General features: G+C 38.9%; 1 protein-coding gene across 1 annotated transcript in view; it reads left to right on the top strand.

Annotated features, from left to right (window-relative positions):
* scara5 (scavenger receptor class A, member 5 (putative)) overlaps positions 1-20,393 on the top strand; it is a gene marked incomplete at both ends in the record, with an annotated part of 58,017 nt that overhangs the window by 29,077 nt on the left and 8,547 nt on the right. The window contains 3 exons of the mRNA XM_079214941.1: positions 5,227-5,307; positions 7,904-8,011; positions 12,976-13,032. Of these exons, the coding sequence (XP_079071067.1) occupies positions 5,227-5,307; positions 7,904-8,011; positions 12,976-13,032 (246 nt within the window). The remainder of the gene's footprint in view (positions 1-5,226; positions 5,308-7,903; positions 8,012-12,975; positions 13,033-20,393) is intronic.

Genomic DNA, 20,393 nt, shown 5'->3' with positions numbered 1-20,393 from the left:
TAGACGCAAGTGACCGTAGCATGCTAACATGATTTTACACCGTGGGATTACTACCCCCGAGGTATTGCGCAACTCCGAATGTTCTTCCTCCAATCTGTTCAGATCTGATTAGTGCCGACGTGGTACGACTTGAGCTGCCATGGCACCAAATGACTTCCTCGGCTTGTTAAAATCAGAGTACGTACGCTATGACGCAATGCTGGCAAGGGACGCGGCGCGAGCTGATTGATGGCGACTCAAACCGAACGAGACCCCTGATCTCGTGTCTGCTTCACATGTGGGTGGGATGCTGTTTCTCCTGCACCTGGAAACAATTGTGGGTTAAATTTAGACTCTACGTCCAGAGTGAAAACTCAACCACTCAGCTCTGTCATTAGTTTTAGCTCCGCAGCCCAGTTGTTTGTTGTTAGCTTGCAGGCACCTTAGCCAAGAAGTGTTTTACATTTCAATCCATGTTTACACTCCTCTGTTGTGTTCCCTTATCGTGCCTCCTGTTCTCCGTCCTCTCCTCTCTTTTCTTCATATGCAGGTCATCTGCCTTTAATTCCTCTGTGACTCACACAGGGATGTTCATGCCATACATGTTGTATTAATGATAAAGACACATGAGCATCTGTTTTAAAATAGTCTTTTACCTCTTCAAGTGGTAAACTATTGTACAACATGGGGTATTATTTACAGTAACGCGCCCACTAAGGGGACATTTATCAGGCAATTTTGATTACAACATAAATATTGTATTGTATTATGTTATATTGTATGAGGTTATCCTCATTTAGAGCATTTAGATTTTCAAAACTCAATGGCAGTATTTTGAGGAATTGTGTTATATAGCTAAACGGTCTGACATTTATTCACGAGTCAAAAATGAGCTCAAGACAAAAAAAACAGGAACATGACCAGAAAGGAAATCACTGGAACGTTTGATACAGAGGACTAAGACAGGAGACAGGGGAACACGGTGATTAAATACACTTTGGAGGTGCAAACATGGTTGTAAACGATGCTGCACTCAAACTACTTAATAGGAAATTGCAAATGCATACAACACATTTGTTTGACCACGAAGACAAATGTTGAGAAATCCAATCATAGATCAGTGCTTAAATGGAACCATAGTCACTGGATGGACATCTGTGTCTCCTCTGCATAATTATGATAAGATATATTATGTTGTTTTCCAGAAGATATTTTGTTGTTTTCCATAATCGGCGGAAATGGAAGGACATAGATGTTGAACAAAAGAGGCCAGAGAATGGAGCCTTGGTGAACTCGCCGTGGTTGTTGTACCCTCAGATGTGTAATTACCAATAGACACAAAGTTGACCCAGTCCTTCAAGTTCGACTTCAACCAGTTTAGCACTGGGCCGAAAGGTCTCACCTAGTTTTATGTTGTGGTTGACAGCGTCTCTTTCATTACTCCTTTTCTCCACTGAAAAAAAAAGTGTTTTATTGGTATTGAGCAAACGCCTTCTACTTGGGTTTCACAACTATCTTTCAATTTGACAGCAGTATATCTGTGTGTGTGTGTGTGTGTGTGTGTGTGTGTGTGTGTGTGTGTGTGTGTGTGTGTGTGTGTGTGTGTGTGTGTTAGACAGAGAGTAATTGTGTATCCACATGCATTTGAGTTCAATCTATTTGTGTTTGGAGATATTTGCTTTTATATTTTATGAATAGGCCCACACGCTGTTATGTGAGGACACCAACAAGAAACGGGTTCTTTGTAGAGCCTTTTTGATCTTTTTGCTCCAATGGTGAGGCTACAACTCTTGCATTCCCAACTGTGACTAAGAAAACACCAACTTTTGGACTACAGTGCATTAACTAGAGTGAATCAAAACAGTAAAAGACAGACGAACAAATGTGAATGAAACTTACAATGAAGCTCAGTAAAGCCGAGGGGAGCAACAATGCAGGAGATAATTCTCTGTAGCTTCTTTGCTGTAAAACGACCCCTTTCGCATTGAGACGATAACAACACACTATTATTATGATTTGTTTTTATTTTAGCTGCCTAAAACTTCCAAACCTGTACTTTTATTGTTGCTTATGTACCCGAGTTCCCAGGGGCTTTAAGTTTATTATTATGGCGACCTATATCTGAAAACAAAATCTATCATATGAGCCAGAGATACATCATTACTTGTCTTTTCTCTCAAGCTAATTCACAGTGTTTCTCTAAGTGTTGCAAGAAGATAACACAACTGTATACACAAATGATATCACAAGGTTTCCATACAGCAGTAGTGACATGTACAGATGGATGATCAGTTAACAAGTTACGAGTAGCTTTGAGCAGAGCTGAGGAGTCTGATGACCATTAATGAACATTTTGAGTGGCACGTTGACTTTACTAGTGAAGAGTAACTTAGCCCAGTTGAGGCTGGCCTGCACTCACATTCAAATCACATTATTTTAGTTTTTTTGTCGCTTATTATTTGTAACAGTGTGAATGTTACTGACTGGGAGGTTCCTTTTTCTACCCGTTTTTAGTAATTGGGTTTTATTTGCAGGCAACCAGGAGAAATTCTAATCCAAGATACAATATCTTACTGTTCTCAGAAAATGTCTCTCAGGGTAAATATGTAAATAAATATCTCTTATACATCTTATATCTTCTCATACATCGTGTAACAGGATCTTTAAGACCAAAGCGCTTGGTGGACTCCATCGCTCAGAACAAATCAATTTAAACCACAACCCTGTTGTGTCCGAGTAGAGACATACATTGAACATTTTAGCCTCTTTTTGATCACATGGTCTGTTCTTGACTGTATTCTCAACGGAAACCCCTTGTGTCATTTGTCACTGCGATGGATTTCTCAAAACGCTCCTTATCTGCCCTTACATTTAACACACACGTTGTCCCATCGCGGCTTGTTGTGGTCTCTGCTGAGACCGTCTGTCTCCAAAGAAAGACACGCTCATGGCTCTGTTGCTCCAGCCTGCAGTAGATGTGGAGCCCAGACTGGATGTTGGATGGAGGCGCCTGAACTCCACACTTGTGCTGTAAGCTCGGATTCAGTGCTGTCAGATGTTTTCAGACTGATCCTGAAGGGGCCGCTGGGCTTGTTTTTGTTGAAACACTGGCAGCTGAACGAACACATAGGACTCTGAGAGCCAGGAGATTAATAATGTGAAGCTCTACTAAAACAAACTATTAACAAGGACACAATTTCTACAGGACCACCAGGGTGAACTGTACCAAAGTTGAGACATGCAGACACACACATAAAAGTTAAAAAAGCAGATGACTTAATGTGTTGACTGTGTTGAAAGAGGTTCTGAGATCAGTAGTGAGTCCAGCTTTCTCTCACTGCCGTTGAAGAGAAACTTGGAGTTTGACTCTTAAGATTTGATCTATTTATTCCTGTGACCACAAAATATTTTCCACCAGTGTCCAGATACCCAACATTGCAATACAAAAAAACTCTTGGAAAAGAGAAAAGGGAAAACTTTCGTATCTCTATCAGTGGAAAAATGGAACTAGGCATCTTTATGGCCCCCAAAATTTGTAGCGGATGTCTGACCTGACCAGATCAAGCTCTCTACACCAATTGGATGGATTGCCATAAAATGTAGTTCACAGACCCTTAAAGGCGAATCCTACTGACTGTTGTGAACCCCTTGACTCTTCATGTAGCTGCGCCAGCAGGTCAATGTTTTCACTTATCCAGGGAAATATCTATTAGATGAGGAAGACTTAATTTGGAACAAATATTCTCATTGCCCTCATGATGAAACCTAGTATAGGCCTAAATAGTGAAATCAATTGGTGTTGGTTAAACCCTATGAAGATAATTAGATTAAAAACAGTAGCCAGAAAGGCTGACTCCTGGCCAAAATGCATCTTTCTTTAAGTAACAAGTACAAACGCTCACACGTTGAAGCCCTTTTTTACTCCGTAATTTACATTTTGAGTGACGCAACTGACTAAAGCTGCAACATCTGTTGTTCGTGTTATATTGTTGACTGCTGACCATTCATGGGTCCGTGGGGTACTGTGAAAAGTGTGAAGAAGTCCAAGATCTGCAGCAGATTAAGTCTGCCCAGAACTGACGCGAAACTGCGAATGTTAACTCAGGTCAGATCGGGTATTCAGGTCAACTCGACAGAAACGCTCCAGACATTTGGTTTAAAAAAAAGCAGAAACAGTGGAAGGGGAATGTTTGGCATTTAAGTTTTTTTGTCAAAATCAACAATAAATTGAAATAGTTGCCAATTGTTTTCTCTATTGATAAAGATGATCCTCACGAGGATATAAAGACAAGAACACACACACACACACACACACACACACACACACACACACACACACACACACATAGATGTGGTAGTGGACACCTAGCCTCACCTCTTCATGGGACCTTTTCACAGGCTCCTGACCTGCGGTCACCAGGTAAGAGTGTCCACTTGTGAAGCTGCTCGAGCCGGTCAGCAGTTTCTCAGTATCAGAAACTTTAGCAAGTAAATAACATTAGAGGCTCTGGAGGATAAGAACCCCTGGACAATAACAAGCCCTGAATTGTTAAGTATTCCCACAAGCTGCGTCTCGGTCCACCTTGTTAGACATGTGGCTCCCATTGTGGCCAGGCCTCTCTCTCTCTCTCTCTCTCTCTCTCTCTGTGTGTGTGTGTGCATCTCTCTCGCCCAGTTTCAATCACTAGTTGGCTTTTTTTTTCAGTCACTCTCTCCAAGTAAAACAAACTTTTTGGATTGAATCCTTAAACCAGTTGTAAGACCAAGTTTGGCCGACTGTGTGTGTGTGTATGTGTACAGCTACCATGATAAATGAGGAATAGGCCTGGGGTTTCCTGACATTGATGAAAATCATTATATGGTCTCTGTTTTTCCTTTTCAAGTGATGATCTTCATGATTCCAGCCTCCCTTGATTTTGGCAACACCTTTGATGATAAGCGATCCAACATGCTGTTATTAAGTTTCTCTAATATTTCTACTTTTTTTTTAACTTAACAATCTCCTGTCCCAGCTCATATTTCTCTCCAGGAAAAGTACAGTAAAGTAAAGTAAAATATAGACATATAGATTAAAAACATATTAGTGCAGCCATTAATCAAACATTGTTCTTTACACCGCTTAAACTTGACTTTCACTAAATCCTTGTTCACTTGAAAACTGTTTTGCATTAGTATTTTCATTGTTTGCGTAGTATCACCAAATCATTATGTCATCAATTGTGAGCCTAATTGTGTTTCTTTCTGCAGGACCTCCGGGGCCAAAAGGAGAGAAGGGTGATACTGGACCACTGGGGGTCCCCGGGGCTCCTGGGTTGACAGGCTTGAGAGGTGGGTACAACCAGACTACCATTCCTCCGTTTTTGAATTGTATACAAATGTCCGAAGCCCAATTCAAGGAAGAGTTTGAGATTTTTGGAAATACTTTGTTTCCAGCAGAGTTAGATGACACAATCGATACCACTCACATATTTATCCGTCCAATATAAAGAGGGAGAGAGGTCCTGATGGCCTTAACGAATAAGTTGCATACCACATAACCTTTGTTGCGTGTCACGCCCCCTCTCGTCTCTCCATTTGTTTCCTGTCTGCCTCAATACTAAATTGAAATACCATTGTTTCAAACTCCAATGCCAACCACTGCAAACACATCCTCAACCTGTTGGAAATGCTTTGAAATTACGGCTTTGGAAGCATTTCACCTAAATCTTTCTCATAAATGTCAGACAGGAATGATCAGGAATTTCTTATTGAATTAATGTGAAGCCAGAGTGACTCAAACACAGTGTCAATAATGCCTTGTGTTTTTGCACTGCCTTGGTTTTTAGATGAGTTTTACAAGCACGTTGGTCATAAAATGCTCTTGCCCTATAAATTTCCAATGTTAACACCAAATTTTGAGTTACATGCCTTTTTTTAACCGCAAAAGGATTCATGTTTAAGGGGCATGAGAGGTGACTGTGGGTCTTCCTTTGACGCAGAACAGACTTGGGGTGTAGTTATGACCTCTGCTTTTGTGACTAATGCAGTTAGCACAGAGAATAAAAAAGGTCATATGAATCCGCTTAAGAAAAGGAAGCCCCAGACTTTGGATGGGACTTCATTTTCAGAGAGGGTGTGGACGTGGCCAGTGGGACGGGTCATCTATCTTTGTCTCGTAGGTAATTCCACTAAAAACCACAACATGAACCCTCATCCAGACAGAACTGGCACCTCAGAAACATGGAACGACTATTTTTTGGGACCCTTTCCAGCGTGGTACCTCTTGAATCATCAACCCAGCTCCTCCCCTGTCATCATCCTATGCACATTCGCTGGCCAATAAACTGCAGCTCTCTCATTTCCAAGAAGCATTGTCTTCCTGCTGAAAGGACCTCCCACCCATCACAGCTATAGTTCCAGGAAATAGTGAATAAAAAGCAATTCTAACTGTGGGGAAGGAGGAAATGTGCGAGAGCAGTCATCTACAAGTGAAGGGGAGTTTTAATCAAAAGTCTCAATCAATGGTGATGGTCAATATCTGCAGTACTTGTGGACCTCATCTTGGATTTAAACAACACTAGCTAGTCAGTACTGTAATATACTATATATTGTTCTCAGCCTGGACAATGTTGCAGGTTAATTGTAGGTGGTAGTTTTATTGTTTTACTAAATATACTGCATTGAGAGCAAAGTTTATTGTATTTAATTCCACATCACCAATCTAAAATACACTTCATTCATTGTTATTGACTTCATATTACGGGAGAGTGCTGAGTGAAGTTGTGACAATGTGCGGGTGAGGTTTTATAACACAGTGTGTGTGTTTAGTGTTCCTTCAATTAATTTAGGATACCTGTTAGACGTCATCAGCTGAGGTTACACGTACACTACCCAAGCTTCAGAGTTATTTTTTCTTTTGACAGTTCTTGTTGATGATTAGCCTAGTAATAACAGGCATACATAATCTGTATGAAATGCAGATTTCATACAGAAATTTGTACATACAACTGTTACTCCATCTCTATTAAAGCGTAAAGAATTCATCATCGCATCACATTAGACTCTAAGAATCCTTTTGGACGTGTTGAATGATCTCATTGGACTTTCCTGCAGAACACTTTGCACTCCTTCCAGAGAATGATTGATGGCATTTTCCCAGTGGGTTTTTGAGGAGGGAGACATGACCTCATCCATCATCAGTTTATTTTGTGTCTCTGTCTCTAATGCATTGAGTGTAATTATGTCATTCAGATTGCTGAGCCGTCACAACAATGTAATCAGAGCATATCGGGGTACAGCGACAAGATTTTTCTTTATGCTTCAACTGTTCAATCAATAACTCATTAACACAAATATTTCAGTTTGCTTACTGTAAACAGAAGCTCTCATTGTGTGCCACATGGTAGGACTTTGCAGGCAATCGGAATTGGATTGTTTTATGCAACAAAAAAGCGTCGGCAAGCATTCAGAGATTTGGAGCGTTGGCAGATGGTGAAAGAAGTGTATCTATAAATGAAGTCAGGGCGGGGAGGGGGACAGGATAGTTTGACTTATTGGAAATGCATCATAAAGTCAGAATGTTATTACTTTGTTTTTAATTCCCATGGTATACAGTGGGATTTCCAATGATTTATACATAAAACTTAACCTGAAAAATATGAATGAAGACAAAGTCCTTGTTATATTGATTCCTGATTTTGCGCCACAGCAGCACCTCTAATTCATGAATTAGATTTGATTGGATCTCGTAAAATAAAATCGGATCATCTCTGCACTAAATAAAGATGTATTAAATACACTTTACATGATTTACTTTAAAGCATTAAAAGGCCACGATAGTTACGCGTCTTTTGACTCGCGTCATTGCTGATGAAGAGGTTGATGAAGGATTATGACCACATAGTATTTCCAATAGATGGTTATCAATCATCTCTTTGTGTTTCAGGGTTTACAGGAGAAAAAGGGATCCATGGCAACCAGGGAATTAAAGGGTCTGTCGGGGTCAGCGGTCTTCAGGGAGAAAAAGGAGACATCGGACCTGCTGGTCCCAGAGGTATGTTTTTTATTCTTTGTATTAATCAATACTGTTACGTCCCCTTTCCCGTCTAGGGGATAAGGGGGGAACGAACACAGGTCAGTCCAAAGAATAAAGGAAGCAAAGTCAGAAAATAAGAGTAACGAAGAAACAATATTTATTCGACGCTGGCGGTTCACAACACAAAAGAACAGGTTCTGTCACGTGGGAGAGATTGGGGACAGCTTGTGATCGTGCCAAACAAATAGAAATCAAGAAAATAAAACTAGGCCTAGCTCTCTACCTCTGGAAATAAACAAACAAAATGGCTTCTCTAACTTCTCTACAAAAGATTGATCAAAACATATACAGAGGGAGCACCGACCAATAACCTAGTGTTTCTAGACACAAAGTACCTACGTGTCTGCACCAGTGTACAGGGTACCCCAAACTTACCTACTGCCCTCAACCTCTCACCACAAACCTTCCACCTGTCAGTGTGCATTCAGGAATGAACAAACAAAATCCGCCCCGAACTCTTCCGACCTCCTCCTTTTAAAATGGCCGACCGTCTCGCCGATTGGCCTTCACAGGTGGCAAACAATTAGCCAATAGAAACCTGTGGGGGAAAACAAGAGGGGAGGGGAGAACACAACACTGACACGTAGCAAATACATTTTATAGTCCTTAATTATAGCTTATTTACTCTATATAAGCTAATAACAGCTGATTTTAGCTCATTTCTGTCTTGATGCATTGAGGTCAAGGCCACAAATGTTTATCTAGAAAACATATTGAAGCACAAGAACATACAGTACAGATTAAACATTAAAATCAGAGTAGTACTTTATGGGGTAACAGTAGTAGTCACATTAAAGTCACTTACTCACTCACCCAACAGTTCGTCATTCACTAGTCAGTAGAAAAGGCAGCTGAATCTTGTCAACACGTTCACAGCTCAAATCATTTTAGACTTTTCGGATGGCTGCTTGTAGATGTTGACTTTTTTCTGAGTAGAAAATCCCTGAACAGGAAGTCTTCAGCACAAAGAAGTCTTTCACACATCGTCCATCACTAACAGGTGGTTTATTTTAACACATATAACCATTACAAAATCAACTTTAAAACCATTCATATATTTTTCATGAATATATTTTTCTAATTCGTCAACACATATATAAATAGCTATATTGGCATTACAATGATCCATATGGACAAGGCCTTAAATTTGTTCAAATGGAAAGTTTGTTTTTATTTTCCTGACATAGTTAAAGGTATTCAGGGACCCATATGCTTTTATAGAAAGCCAATGCCTCTTTAGGAGTTTAACTGAGCCAATCATTATTATATATGATACAAATTCCATAAGCCAAGCAAAACAGCTGAAAAAACAATTATGCATTGTGAGAAAAATTCAGGAAATTCTTCACCATGACGTATTTCCAGTAGTTTTCCATTGCAGACGATAAATATATATTTCTTTGACATGAGCGTTCAAGATTTCGAAGTCGACACGAGTATAAGATGCCAACTTTTAGAATTGAAAATATTTTGAACACACGATACCTCAATGACCTCATGCTACAATTTCTGTTTCTCTTTCTTTCCTTTTCTTCCATCCACTGGTCCATCTATTTATCCACACCAGTCTATATCTACATAAACCCTCAGGGTGTCAATGTTTCCATTCTGGCATCAGCAGCTGGACAGCGCCAACAACAACAAAAACACACACACACAGAGTACTGCTGGGGAAAAAATAGCCTTGACAAATATAATAATACACTGTAGTCTTTTTTGTGTCATCATGGCATTGTGTATGTATGTGTGTATACTGTGTATATATATATATATATATATATATATATATATATATATATATATATATATATATATATATATATATATATATATATATATATATAGTGTGTGTGTGTGTGTGTGTGTGTGTGTGTGTGTGTGTGTGTGTATTTGCCAACAGCTGTTGCTGATCAGAGTTGGATTTGGCTTAAATAGCCCATGTTCGAGTCCCACTCTCTCTTGGCCAGTAACTCTCAAAACCTTGGCCCGAGCTGATCTGTTGTCTTTTGTGTGAGCACATGGCTCAACATTCTGCACCAGACTCCACCCAAGCTTTAATGCATTTGCTGCTATAACTGTTCTGGCCGTACTATATGTGTGTAGGTGCACAACTATGCAGTGGCCTCCAATAATATATATGTTGAAGACAAGCAATTGGCCTTTAAAGTCTTAACTGGAAGCAACTATGAAACAGTATTGGACAAAAATTGTAAAAAAAAAATTTAAAAAAGTGTGCATTGAAAAGGAAACTGGATTTTTAAAATGTAGACTAGCTGTCAAATTAGCTGTCCCTCATGTGAGGAAGACTTATAAAGTATAACAAAAAATGAATAACCTGAATGGCTTCATCAGACAACCAGTTTGTATTTTTTGCAGACTACATTTATGGGGCTTTATCAGGGGTCTGTTTCAGCACTGCTTACCCACAGATCTAAATTAGCATCATATTACGCATCATGTCACTTGTGTCGGTGAAATGAGAAGAAAAGAAAAAACGAGAGGAAATGTTCTTTTGTTGTAAATCATAGTTTGCATGTTTTGACTTGGTGTAACAAGCCTCTGATTTGTTTGGAGTGAAAAGGTTAGCTCAGGCAGCAAAAGCCACCATGGCTCAGCAAACATGAAAAGAAATGCACCCTCAGAAAGGATACTCTGGTACTGGCGACATTGTTTTGTTGACAAGTTAATTGTGTAAAGATTTGAAAACATCACACAAATTTGTATTTTCCAAGATAAATGGAGAGGATTTGAAGAAAACAAGGTTCTTTGCGGGTGTTTGGGCATCTACACTCTGGCAGTTTACAACAATGTCTGTCTGTGCTTCCACCCATCTGGGGTCTGGTTGTGGGCTTAACAAACCAGCAAAGGGTGAAGAGTTTGTAGACCTTCTGATGTGAACGGGGCCTCAGCGGAAGGCAGTTGCTCAGCTGTGGATACTAAAAGCTACTAATATGTAGCTGGTTAGCATGCCAGCATTTGCTAATTGGCACTGAGCACAAAGTACAACCGAAGCTGATGGGAACAACATTATTTTTGGAAGTATTTATAATATCCATGGACATATAAACCATCTGGTCGCACTAGAAGAAAAGTCAGGGTTGCCTCATAGTCATTAGGATTCACCCTCTGGGCACCATGAGCAATGCATCCAATAGTTGTGGAGATAAATTGGTGGACCAACAGACTAACTTCTCCATCCATACAGTCCCTAACATGGCTAAAGTTGTTAATTTGTGAAGCTTTAGGATCTTAAACATCACACATTTACTCATAACTGCCATTTATCGCCTTTACTTGTGCCGTTTGAAATCAAATGCCTCAGTTGTCTCTGGTGGCTTAGCAGTAGCTTACCAGTGTGTTTGGGTTTTCCTGTTATTTAGTTGTTAAGGATGTGGTCAAGATGGAGGACACTGGCAGCTGAGACCCGTTACAGGCAGGGTGTGGTGTGTGATACACTACACACACATACAGTAACACATGGGACAGAGTGCCACCTCGCCTGGCAGCTGCCTCTGTGGTCTGGGATGTGAAATTAAAATCAAAATTAAGGGAGGGATGAATTCCCACTTGAAGCTGATCCTCTCATAACTTCATGGCAAAAACAGACTTGTGGTTTCTAACCTCATGGATGAAAATTAGCAACAAATGGCACTGAAATAGACCCTCTATTGCTTTAGAGGTTATTCCCTAAATTTGAAATATAATCATATTTTAAAAACCAAAACCGATGAGAAACAGATGTTTCCAAGATGCTGATTGGAGGTAGGTGTCATGCTTAAACATACTGTAATTTAGCAGAAACCACAAATGGGAGGATTTTTTTCCTCACATTTATTGAGCTGTTTTTCAACATGCAAACATCTACACTGCAAAGACACTGCAAGAAATGACTTTGACACTAGTACCTTTATTTCAGTTCTACGTCTGTCCACTCTTTTTCTGCTCCCTCTATTTCTACCTCCCTCACCTCACATAAAAACATTTAACCACAACCTTTAGAGTTAAATTAAGCACCGGACGCAGGGTGGGTGTCCTCTGAGTTTTCATATTTTATGCCTATATCACAAGGCAAGATTACAGGGCAGAATGTTTTACGTCCTGCCTTAAAATCTAAACCTGTAGACGGTTGAGATGTTTCTGTCTCAGTTCACATGACTGCCCCCATGTGTGCTATGTTGTGGTTGCCACTGTCTGAAGACGGTACACATTATTGGTTTTGGTTATGAGTGTCGTGTTCAACTGATGAATAGGTCCACCATTGTTGGTATTCTTTATTGAAAGGTGCAATGTGTGAAATCTGGCCAGAATTGTTATTTAAAAGTTAAAATATGCCCTAACATTATCAACAGAGTGTTAGTTGTTGACGTCAGGTCAAAGACGTCAATGTCTTGTGTTTCAGAGATATCTACTGAAATGAGAACGCTCAGCTAACTAACTTTCTGTTGCTGCCGAAGCTGCGGGTCGTTTTCTCATTTCTGACACTTTGGATTGAATTCAATAAACAAACTATCAAAGCATACACTGACCATGCAGCCCTGGTTAGTGGCACAAACACACAGACGGCTCACAGAAATATACGCTGACAATATACTACTAAACAGCAGTGTTATTCTGACCTGCTCTTTGAGTTTCAGAAGTCTGGTTGAATGTTGCGTATTCTTACCCTGCTGTTAAGTTAGTTGTTGGCTTTTTTTTAAACAACTGATGACTGTAAATTTAGATTGTATATAGACCCAATAGAAAAGGTAAAATGCTGCACCCTAAACTCACATTTTGATTATGTTTTACTGCCATTACGTTATTTTAAGTGTGTTGTTAAGAGTGATTGTTGTGTTTGATTTGTTTCTGTCAGAAATAACCTAAATATGATACACTTGTTCTGTCTGTGTGATTTCCAGTTTTTTTTTTCTGTTTGTCTTCAGGTGACAGAGGAGAAAGAGGGTTGAAGGGGGAGCGAGGAGACAGAGGAGAGAAAACGGGTAAGAGCTGATGTGTAAAGGAGTGAGGAAAGGAGTGACAAACAGAAAATGGATGATTTCTGTTCTTCTTATCATCCAAGTTTGATTTATTCGTCATTGTAAAACACAGGGTTTCACAATCAAATGTAAGTTGTAGCTTCTTCATGCTACAAATGCGTAAAACCTATCCACAAATATTTAGATTAGAATAGGATAAAGTAAAAAGTATTTTTTTCTCTTTCTACTATTCGATTCTAAAGTGTGTTTCCCCTGTGACCACCAGCAGCCCTCCCCAGTCTCCAGGTCTTTAGGCCGCATTTGAAACGCAGACAACAATGGGCTGAAGGAACCTTTTAGTTCCTGAACAGTAGTCCCTGGACCTGAATTACCAGGAACCTCTTAATGGCTACAGTAATTCCAAGTCTCTCTTCTTTTTTCTTTGTGACTCCATCAATGTGCTGCTTGCAGACCGCCGAGTAGAGAGTCAGTTCATCCAATGTGGTCCAACAGTAAAGTGAACATGGTCTGCTCAAAGATTCAACACTAAAATTAAGTGTTTTATAGACTTTTTTTTGCAGAAAACCAAGTTGTACCAACTTATGTTACGATGTTTCATTTCCAGTGAAACTATTTTATATTCTTGCCACCAGCATCATCTTCTCCCACTAAAGAGTTTTATGTGAACATCAGTAGAAAGGTTTTTATTCTCATGCTGCTTTGATGAACTGTCATTCAGCAACACACGCAGACACACAATATGAATATACACTTTGAACATTAATTTAACAAAGCTACTGTTCACATTTCGCTGTGGGCACAGGATGAATATTTGATGATCATACTTGTTTTCAAAGCCTTGTCACCTTTGTGTAGCTTTTAAACTTAAAGTATTATAATGACAAACAACATTTGGATAATCTCTGTGGAGAAGCTGCATTTTGTTGAAGCAGAACATTTTGATCAGATAGTGCAAGGAAAGACAGATAAATGTGTCCCTGAACTGTTAGGATACATCATAAGTGATCGGATTTTCATGTAAACAACAGCAACACCAGATTGTATAACTGATTTCACATTCAACATTTTTAAATCAAGGATTTCTACAAAAAAATGTCTGAAAAAGCATAATCAAATAAAAACTGTAAAATATAAATATGCTACCCTGAACGGCCATGCAGTAAAGAACCACTGCTGTAATACAGGCACATATATCACTGCACAAAATCCAAAATTGGCAATATAAACCAGAAATTTACGAGCTGATGACTTTACGGGCCTCATAGATCTCTGCCACACCTAATGTGTTGGAAGTTTCAAGGATCTGCTTTTCTTTTTCACCGTAATCTCACAGTTTCCAACACTTGATGAAGACCCACATGGCTTTGTGTGCGTCAAAAGGGCTCGAAAACTATTATACATGTATACATATGTCCTGTAAGGGTAAACCGAAACCTCTTACAAAACCACCAACCTGAGAGAAAGAAAAAAACATTAATGACCCGCAAAACCACAGACATTTCTTTATTAGCCACAAGTGTTGCTCTTCCTTCGTAACATCAGGATGTTGTTTCTCAAATAGACATGGACCCCCGCCCGTTTTGTTCTGCCTGTTAAAGAAACGTCAAGCATCCATTCTTTCCTCACATCATTTACAAGACACAAATCTTTGAGGTTTCAGAGAAAGAACGGCAGACTGAGGCCACATGCTGCTGGCTGTCAGAAAAATGGAATCGCAGCCTCCCTTTCTTGTCAAAAAACCTCATGTGGCAGACTTATGGTTTGATGCATGACTCATCAAAGCATACCATTGCATACCGATATGATCGCTTACCAGAAGGAGCAGCAGAATGAGTGACCCAAAGCGACTGAAGTTTTGTCTGTGGGAAAAAAAAGGACGTTGGTCCACACATGTTGGGTGTTAAGACAAAATGAACCTGCCATACAGGATGTTATGTCAATGAAAGGATCAAAATCGTTACATCGTTTAAAACCACGACAGCGCGGGAACATTTTTTTTTTTACCATAATGCAGTTTACAGTTTGCATACCATATATACTGCTATGCTACATATTGACTGCATGGTGTCTAGTCTTCTAACCATAAGCAATTGATGGTGGTGTAAAAAGACGTGTCATACTCACTGCATTCAACTTCCTGGTCCAGCAGTACAGTGACTCTACTCGTTATTAATACCTGTTTCACATTTTGAGAGTGAGTGTTGGGTCTCAAGAAGCATGCACTAAATCTAGTAAAGAGCAGGACAAAGCTGCTAATATTAACCTCATAAAGTATCCGAAAAGTGCGTAAACCCTTCAAACTAATATACCTGAGGTGGCCTGGATGTAGGTTTAAGCTACTTAGCTGGACATACTAAAGATGCTGGCTTATGTTAGAGCAGATATACACATTTGAATCCATTTGCAATGTTGTAAATCTCTAATGGTTCCCTGAATTCAACAAAAAAAGGGATAAGAATATCATGTACTGTTCTGTATCACTTAGTTTAGGCTATGACATGAAATATGTCTGACATTAGTTGAGGCCAAAGTCCAACAATTTCCCTATTATAATTCCTCAAAGACGTTTTCCTATGTGTATGTAACCTGTAACAAAACACCACATTTTTCATTTTTGGGGCATTTTGTGTAATTTTCTCTTGACAGTTGACTTATTACAAGAGCTATTGGAAGTGAAGCTTACACACCCAACCACATTCACACATAGATATAGCTCTTGCAGTTTGATCTCGAGGGTCCAACACTTAATCGGTTGTTTTTACAATGGAATTGCGCAGCTACATGGATCCAAATACAAATGATTTTTGCTTGGGACTAATGAAAACACGGTGTTGTTGTTTTTAAGCTAAAAGCTCTCCTTGGTGTTACTCTCCAACATCCCCACTGAGGAACATAATCACAGATCAGACAATACATATCTACTTACTGCTCTTCAGTTCTCACGTATTATTTATGTTTTATTTGCTGAATTCAATTATCTGTTTTCTGGAACAGAACATCCCGGCTCCCCTGCAGTGCAGTTTAATCAAATTGTATTTATTTCTAATTTGCAACTGCAGCTAAGCAAACACACATGCAGAAATACTCATGCTGAGAACACTTTAAAACACTGAGGTCAGTCTTTAATTTGTTATTTTATCTGCAGAATCAGACCCAGATGGACCCTTTCATCGATCTTCATTTGAATGATCCAATATCGATTCAATCTTTAAACCCGTTGGTCCTGCGAGGCCAAATCCTGGTTCTGGTTATTGCAACGAGACCTGCATGTGCGAGACTATAGCGAAGCTCAGTTGAATCATAATATGACGGGAGCTGCTACACTGAAGTCACCACCAGGCTGTAAGGCAAATGTCTGGTTGCAATTTATATTTAAAAACTATGAAGACTGAAAAGAACTGGACATAATATGTGCCAAATTGAGGTGAAATACTGTGGAAATACCACAAATCTCAAATGCTACCAATACAATTCAGTAAACATTCATATTTTTTTGTAATGCTCCAGGTTAGATGGTTCCTTGTACAATTTACTGATGAGAATCTCTTTAATATCCAAGTAAAATGGGTATTGTAACTGAAATATCCATAATTTAATCGATATTGGGAAATCTTCTCATCTTTTTTAGTGACCTTCAGAGGTGTTTTCAGGCCGCCGTTGGACAGACTAACTCGTTCCAGTCTTTACGCTAAGCTAAGCTAACGGTTTCTGGCTAGAGCCTTATATTTACCAAACCGATATGAGAGTTGCATCAATCTTTTTAAATAATTCTCAGCAAGAAGGTAAAGCATTTTTCTCAAACTGTCACTTGTATTCAGTAGTATTCAGGTGAAATGCACCTCATTGATTAACACGATTATAATCATTGCTACATTACGTTTCAAATCCGTTAAGAGCCTCTCAAACGTTTATGAATAAATTATTTTAAAAAAACAGGGATTTTTAAGTACTATTAAATATATCATATCCCTTCACTTGACTTAAAAGCAAATAAGGGTAATTCCAAAAATGTCAAACTATGCTTTAAAGTGTAAAACAAAAGACCACATGAGAGACACACTGGTTTCAAAATGTACCTGTATGGTACACAACATTTTTAAAGTGCAAGACTGGCAAAGAAAATCAAATTAGAAGCAAACAAATGATGCTATACAGGAACAAGAGTCAAAAGAAGAACACATAGAAGTCACAAGAAGAGCGAACCACGTGAAATACAACAATGAGGAGGGGATTTTCTGAACAGCTGTGGCTGGTTAACTGTTGTCCTGAAGCCATTCAGTCCTGTTCGGTCCAGACCCGTCTTGCCTGCCAGATCAACATTAGTAATAAGCGATCACTCCCTGTTCTGGACTTCTTCATGTATCGACAATCCGGTGTTGGATCTCCCCCCGGCCTCTGAGGCTTGAACCAACCCCCAACACTTGAAGCTGGCTCATCTGGTTTCCCCGGGTTATTTTATCTCATGCACGAGAAAGGTAGACGGCTTGTTGTCCACATTGGTGAGTTTATGGTGAACCTCTTTGTTGGCGGTCTCAGGTGAACATGAGAGCTGTCAGACTGTGAGGAGACAGGATCAGTTATTTATTATAGTTATTATTATTATAGTCTTATTTCATTTTTATTTTAATCCAAACAATTACATTGGTGATTTTGGCATGTTGATTTTCTATGACATTTAAAGACAGTTTGGAAACAAAGGTGAATGAAACCAGAAAATGGTTTCACCAAACAATGAGCTGCTCTTATCTACTGTTGCTCGGCCTGTGAAACTTTTTAGTTTAGTCTCTAAAATCACACGAGAAATATTTGTCACTTGCAATTGTCACTAAAATGTCCTGACTGGGACACTGCTCCAAAAACCTGAATGCATCGCTCCCACGCCTCGGCTCTGCTTGCATACCTGCCTGTCTGGCTGGCTGGTTGATTCAAGGCTTTATACATCCTCTAACATAATATAAAATGGTATAAAGTGATAGCATAGCCTGCAAAAAACACTTTTCATTTCATTTTCTGTATTTTGCTGACTGACTGATGCTAAAGTTGCATTTTGATCCATGTAAGGAGAAGAATAAAGAAACAACATTGTTGTTGTGGAGTTACTTTAGTGTTATAACACAGTGCGATGAGGAAAATGTATGATTATTTGGTTTGAACATCATCCTTGTTTGGGTGCATAGCTTACACAAGTAGCCCATACAAGGAAACATTTACACTTTAGTGGTTGTATTTGAACTATTTTAAGAGAAAAGGCTTTAAGGAGAAGGGTTAACCAATTGTGTTTGGAAAATATAACTATCTTGGGTAACTGTTTGGTTTGGGGTTGCTGGAGTGTAAACCTCTCCAAATCCAATAAACAGGACAAAGCCTCCGTAGATTATATGGCATCCAGGAAAACATCATGTATAACCCCACACAATAATGTAATATTAGGACACAACAGTAGTCATGCTTCTGCCTGATTTCTCTCAACATTTCTGGCAAAATACATCAAGTTCACTTCCACCACATAATTCAGCACTAATACAGTATGTTGCCATACAACTCTTCTATGTTTGCTTGTATTTTTTTGCATTTTCTCTGAAGACAACAGTCTACATGTACTGCCTCCACTCAGAACCTTTGCTCTTGTTTTTATATCCTGACAAAGACGCCTTCCTGTACCTAATTTAAAATGGCTATTTGGCAACACCGTGCATTTGTTAACACAGGCTAGTAGCAAAGTCCAGGGATTGATTCTTAGTATTCTTCCTTTTATCTTATTATCACTTTTGTATGGGTTTACAGTTCAAAGACAAACATATTTTTAAGTGAATTGGAAACTCTGAAGTGCCCTTATGGGTCAGTGGTTTTGTGTTTTATGACGCATTCATGTTCGGGAGAAGTGGTCACATTTGCAGCTGCCTCATTTGTGATTCCTTGTTGGAGGTATTGTTGATTTCTGTTCTTTGGATTTCTCCTATATGGTAAAAATAACTAAAGAGGTATAAAAAAAAAGTCTGCAATCTAAATAAAATCCAATATTAACACAAATTCAGTTAATTCAGCTGATAATAAAATAATTATACAGGATTTGTCAGTATCCTGTTTCTCCTAAACAAAAGAAACAAGATAAAAGCAGTTCATTTACATTTGTTTTTCAATGACTTGAAAACTAGTATTCAGGGTAACTTTATACCACCATAACTATATATTACTATATGCAAAAAATATGCATCAAGTCTGTGGGAAAAATTGTTTTTCTGCTGCTGTTGGAGCGGATTTTCTGTCTGGTGGTTCATTTAATGACATATAAAAGTAAAGTATCCTGTTTAAAAGAGTAGTTCACCATTATAAGACGTATTAATATCTGTGGTACTTCTTCATCTTCGTGCCAGCAGAGTCTTCCAGATTGTACCCAACTTAATAGGAATTTAAAAAAGAGGGACTGTTTTGTATTTGACGAGTTAACAAATAGTTTCAACATCTGTTCCAGGTAATTTAGTACTCAATTACTCATTCCTTTCTGAAAACTAAGTATGTGCTATTCTAGCACTCATTGCTTTCCTCTCTTTCAGGCACTTTAAGCCTGTGGAGAAAAAACAGGAGGTTGACAGTACACCTCATTTCTGGTTTAAATTTGCTGATTTTCTGCAAGAATGTAATATAAATATGTGCAGCAGATATGATAGTATTATGTTATGGTAGGTATTAAATTATGATGGGCTAGTGAGTGCAAACTACTTGACTGTCTAATGAGAGTTAAATGGTACACAGTTTGAATTTATGATGGTCTGATGAGACTAATATCCTGTCCAGATAATGTGTCTGGATCTACTCGCCAGCTCTTTGTCAACAGTCTCACTCAGCGAGCATGTCCTAACACAGAGGAGTGTGTGTGTGTGTGTGTGTGTGTGTGTGTGTGTGTGTGTGTGTGTGTGTGTGTGTGTGTGTGTGTGTGTGTGTGTTTACAAATGTTCTCTCTGCGCTCGATAAGGTGATAAATCAAGTCAATTATACGGCATAGTTTCAGGAATACGAGATGTACACACACACACACACACACACACACACTTCAATGTGATTATAATAGTATACGTTCCTGTATGCAAGTTCTTGAGCAAGGAAGTTCAACTCTGAATCCAGAAAACTGGCTCAAACCCAACACAATAGAGAGTTTATCATCATGTTGTATTTTAATAGTTAATATGTTTTACTGTTTATTAGGTTTTTAGTACTCTGATACATATTGAGTTAAAATCAGATATTTGATAAACGTGTGTACATGACAAACGGATATTAGCAAGATGCTCCCACGTGTTGTATATCAGATTGCTGCATGTTTCACAATGAAAACAGAGTAATGAAACAAAGTGTGTTGCTGTTTT

This window comes from Taurulus bubalis, assembly GCF_910589615.1.
Source record: "Taurulus bubalis genome assembly, chromosome: 3".
NCBI lineage: Eukaryota > Metazoa > Chordata > Actinopteri > Perciformes > Cottidae > Taurulus > Taurulus bubalis.
This window is presented reverse-complemented; position numbering and strand designations above follow the sequence as displayed.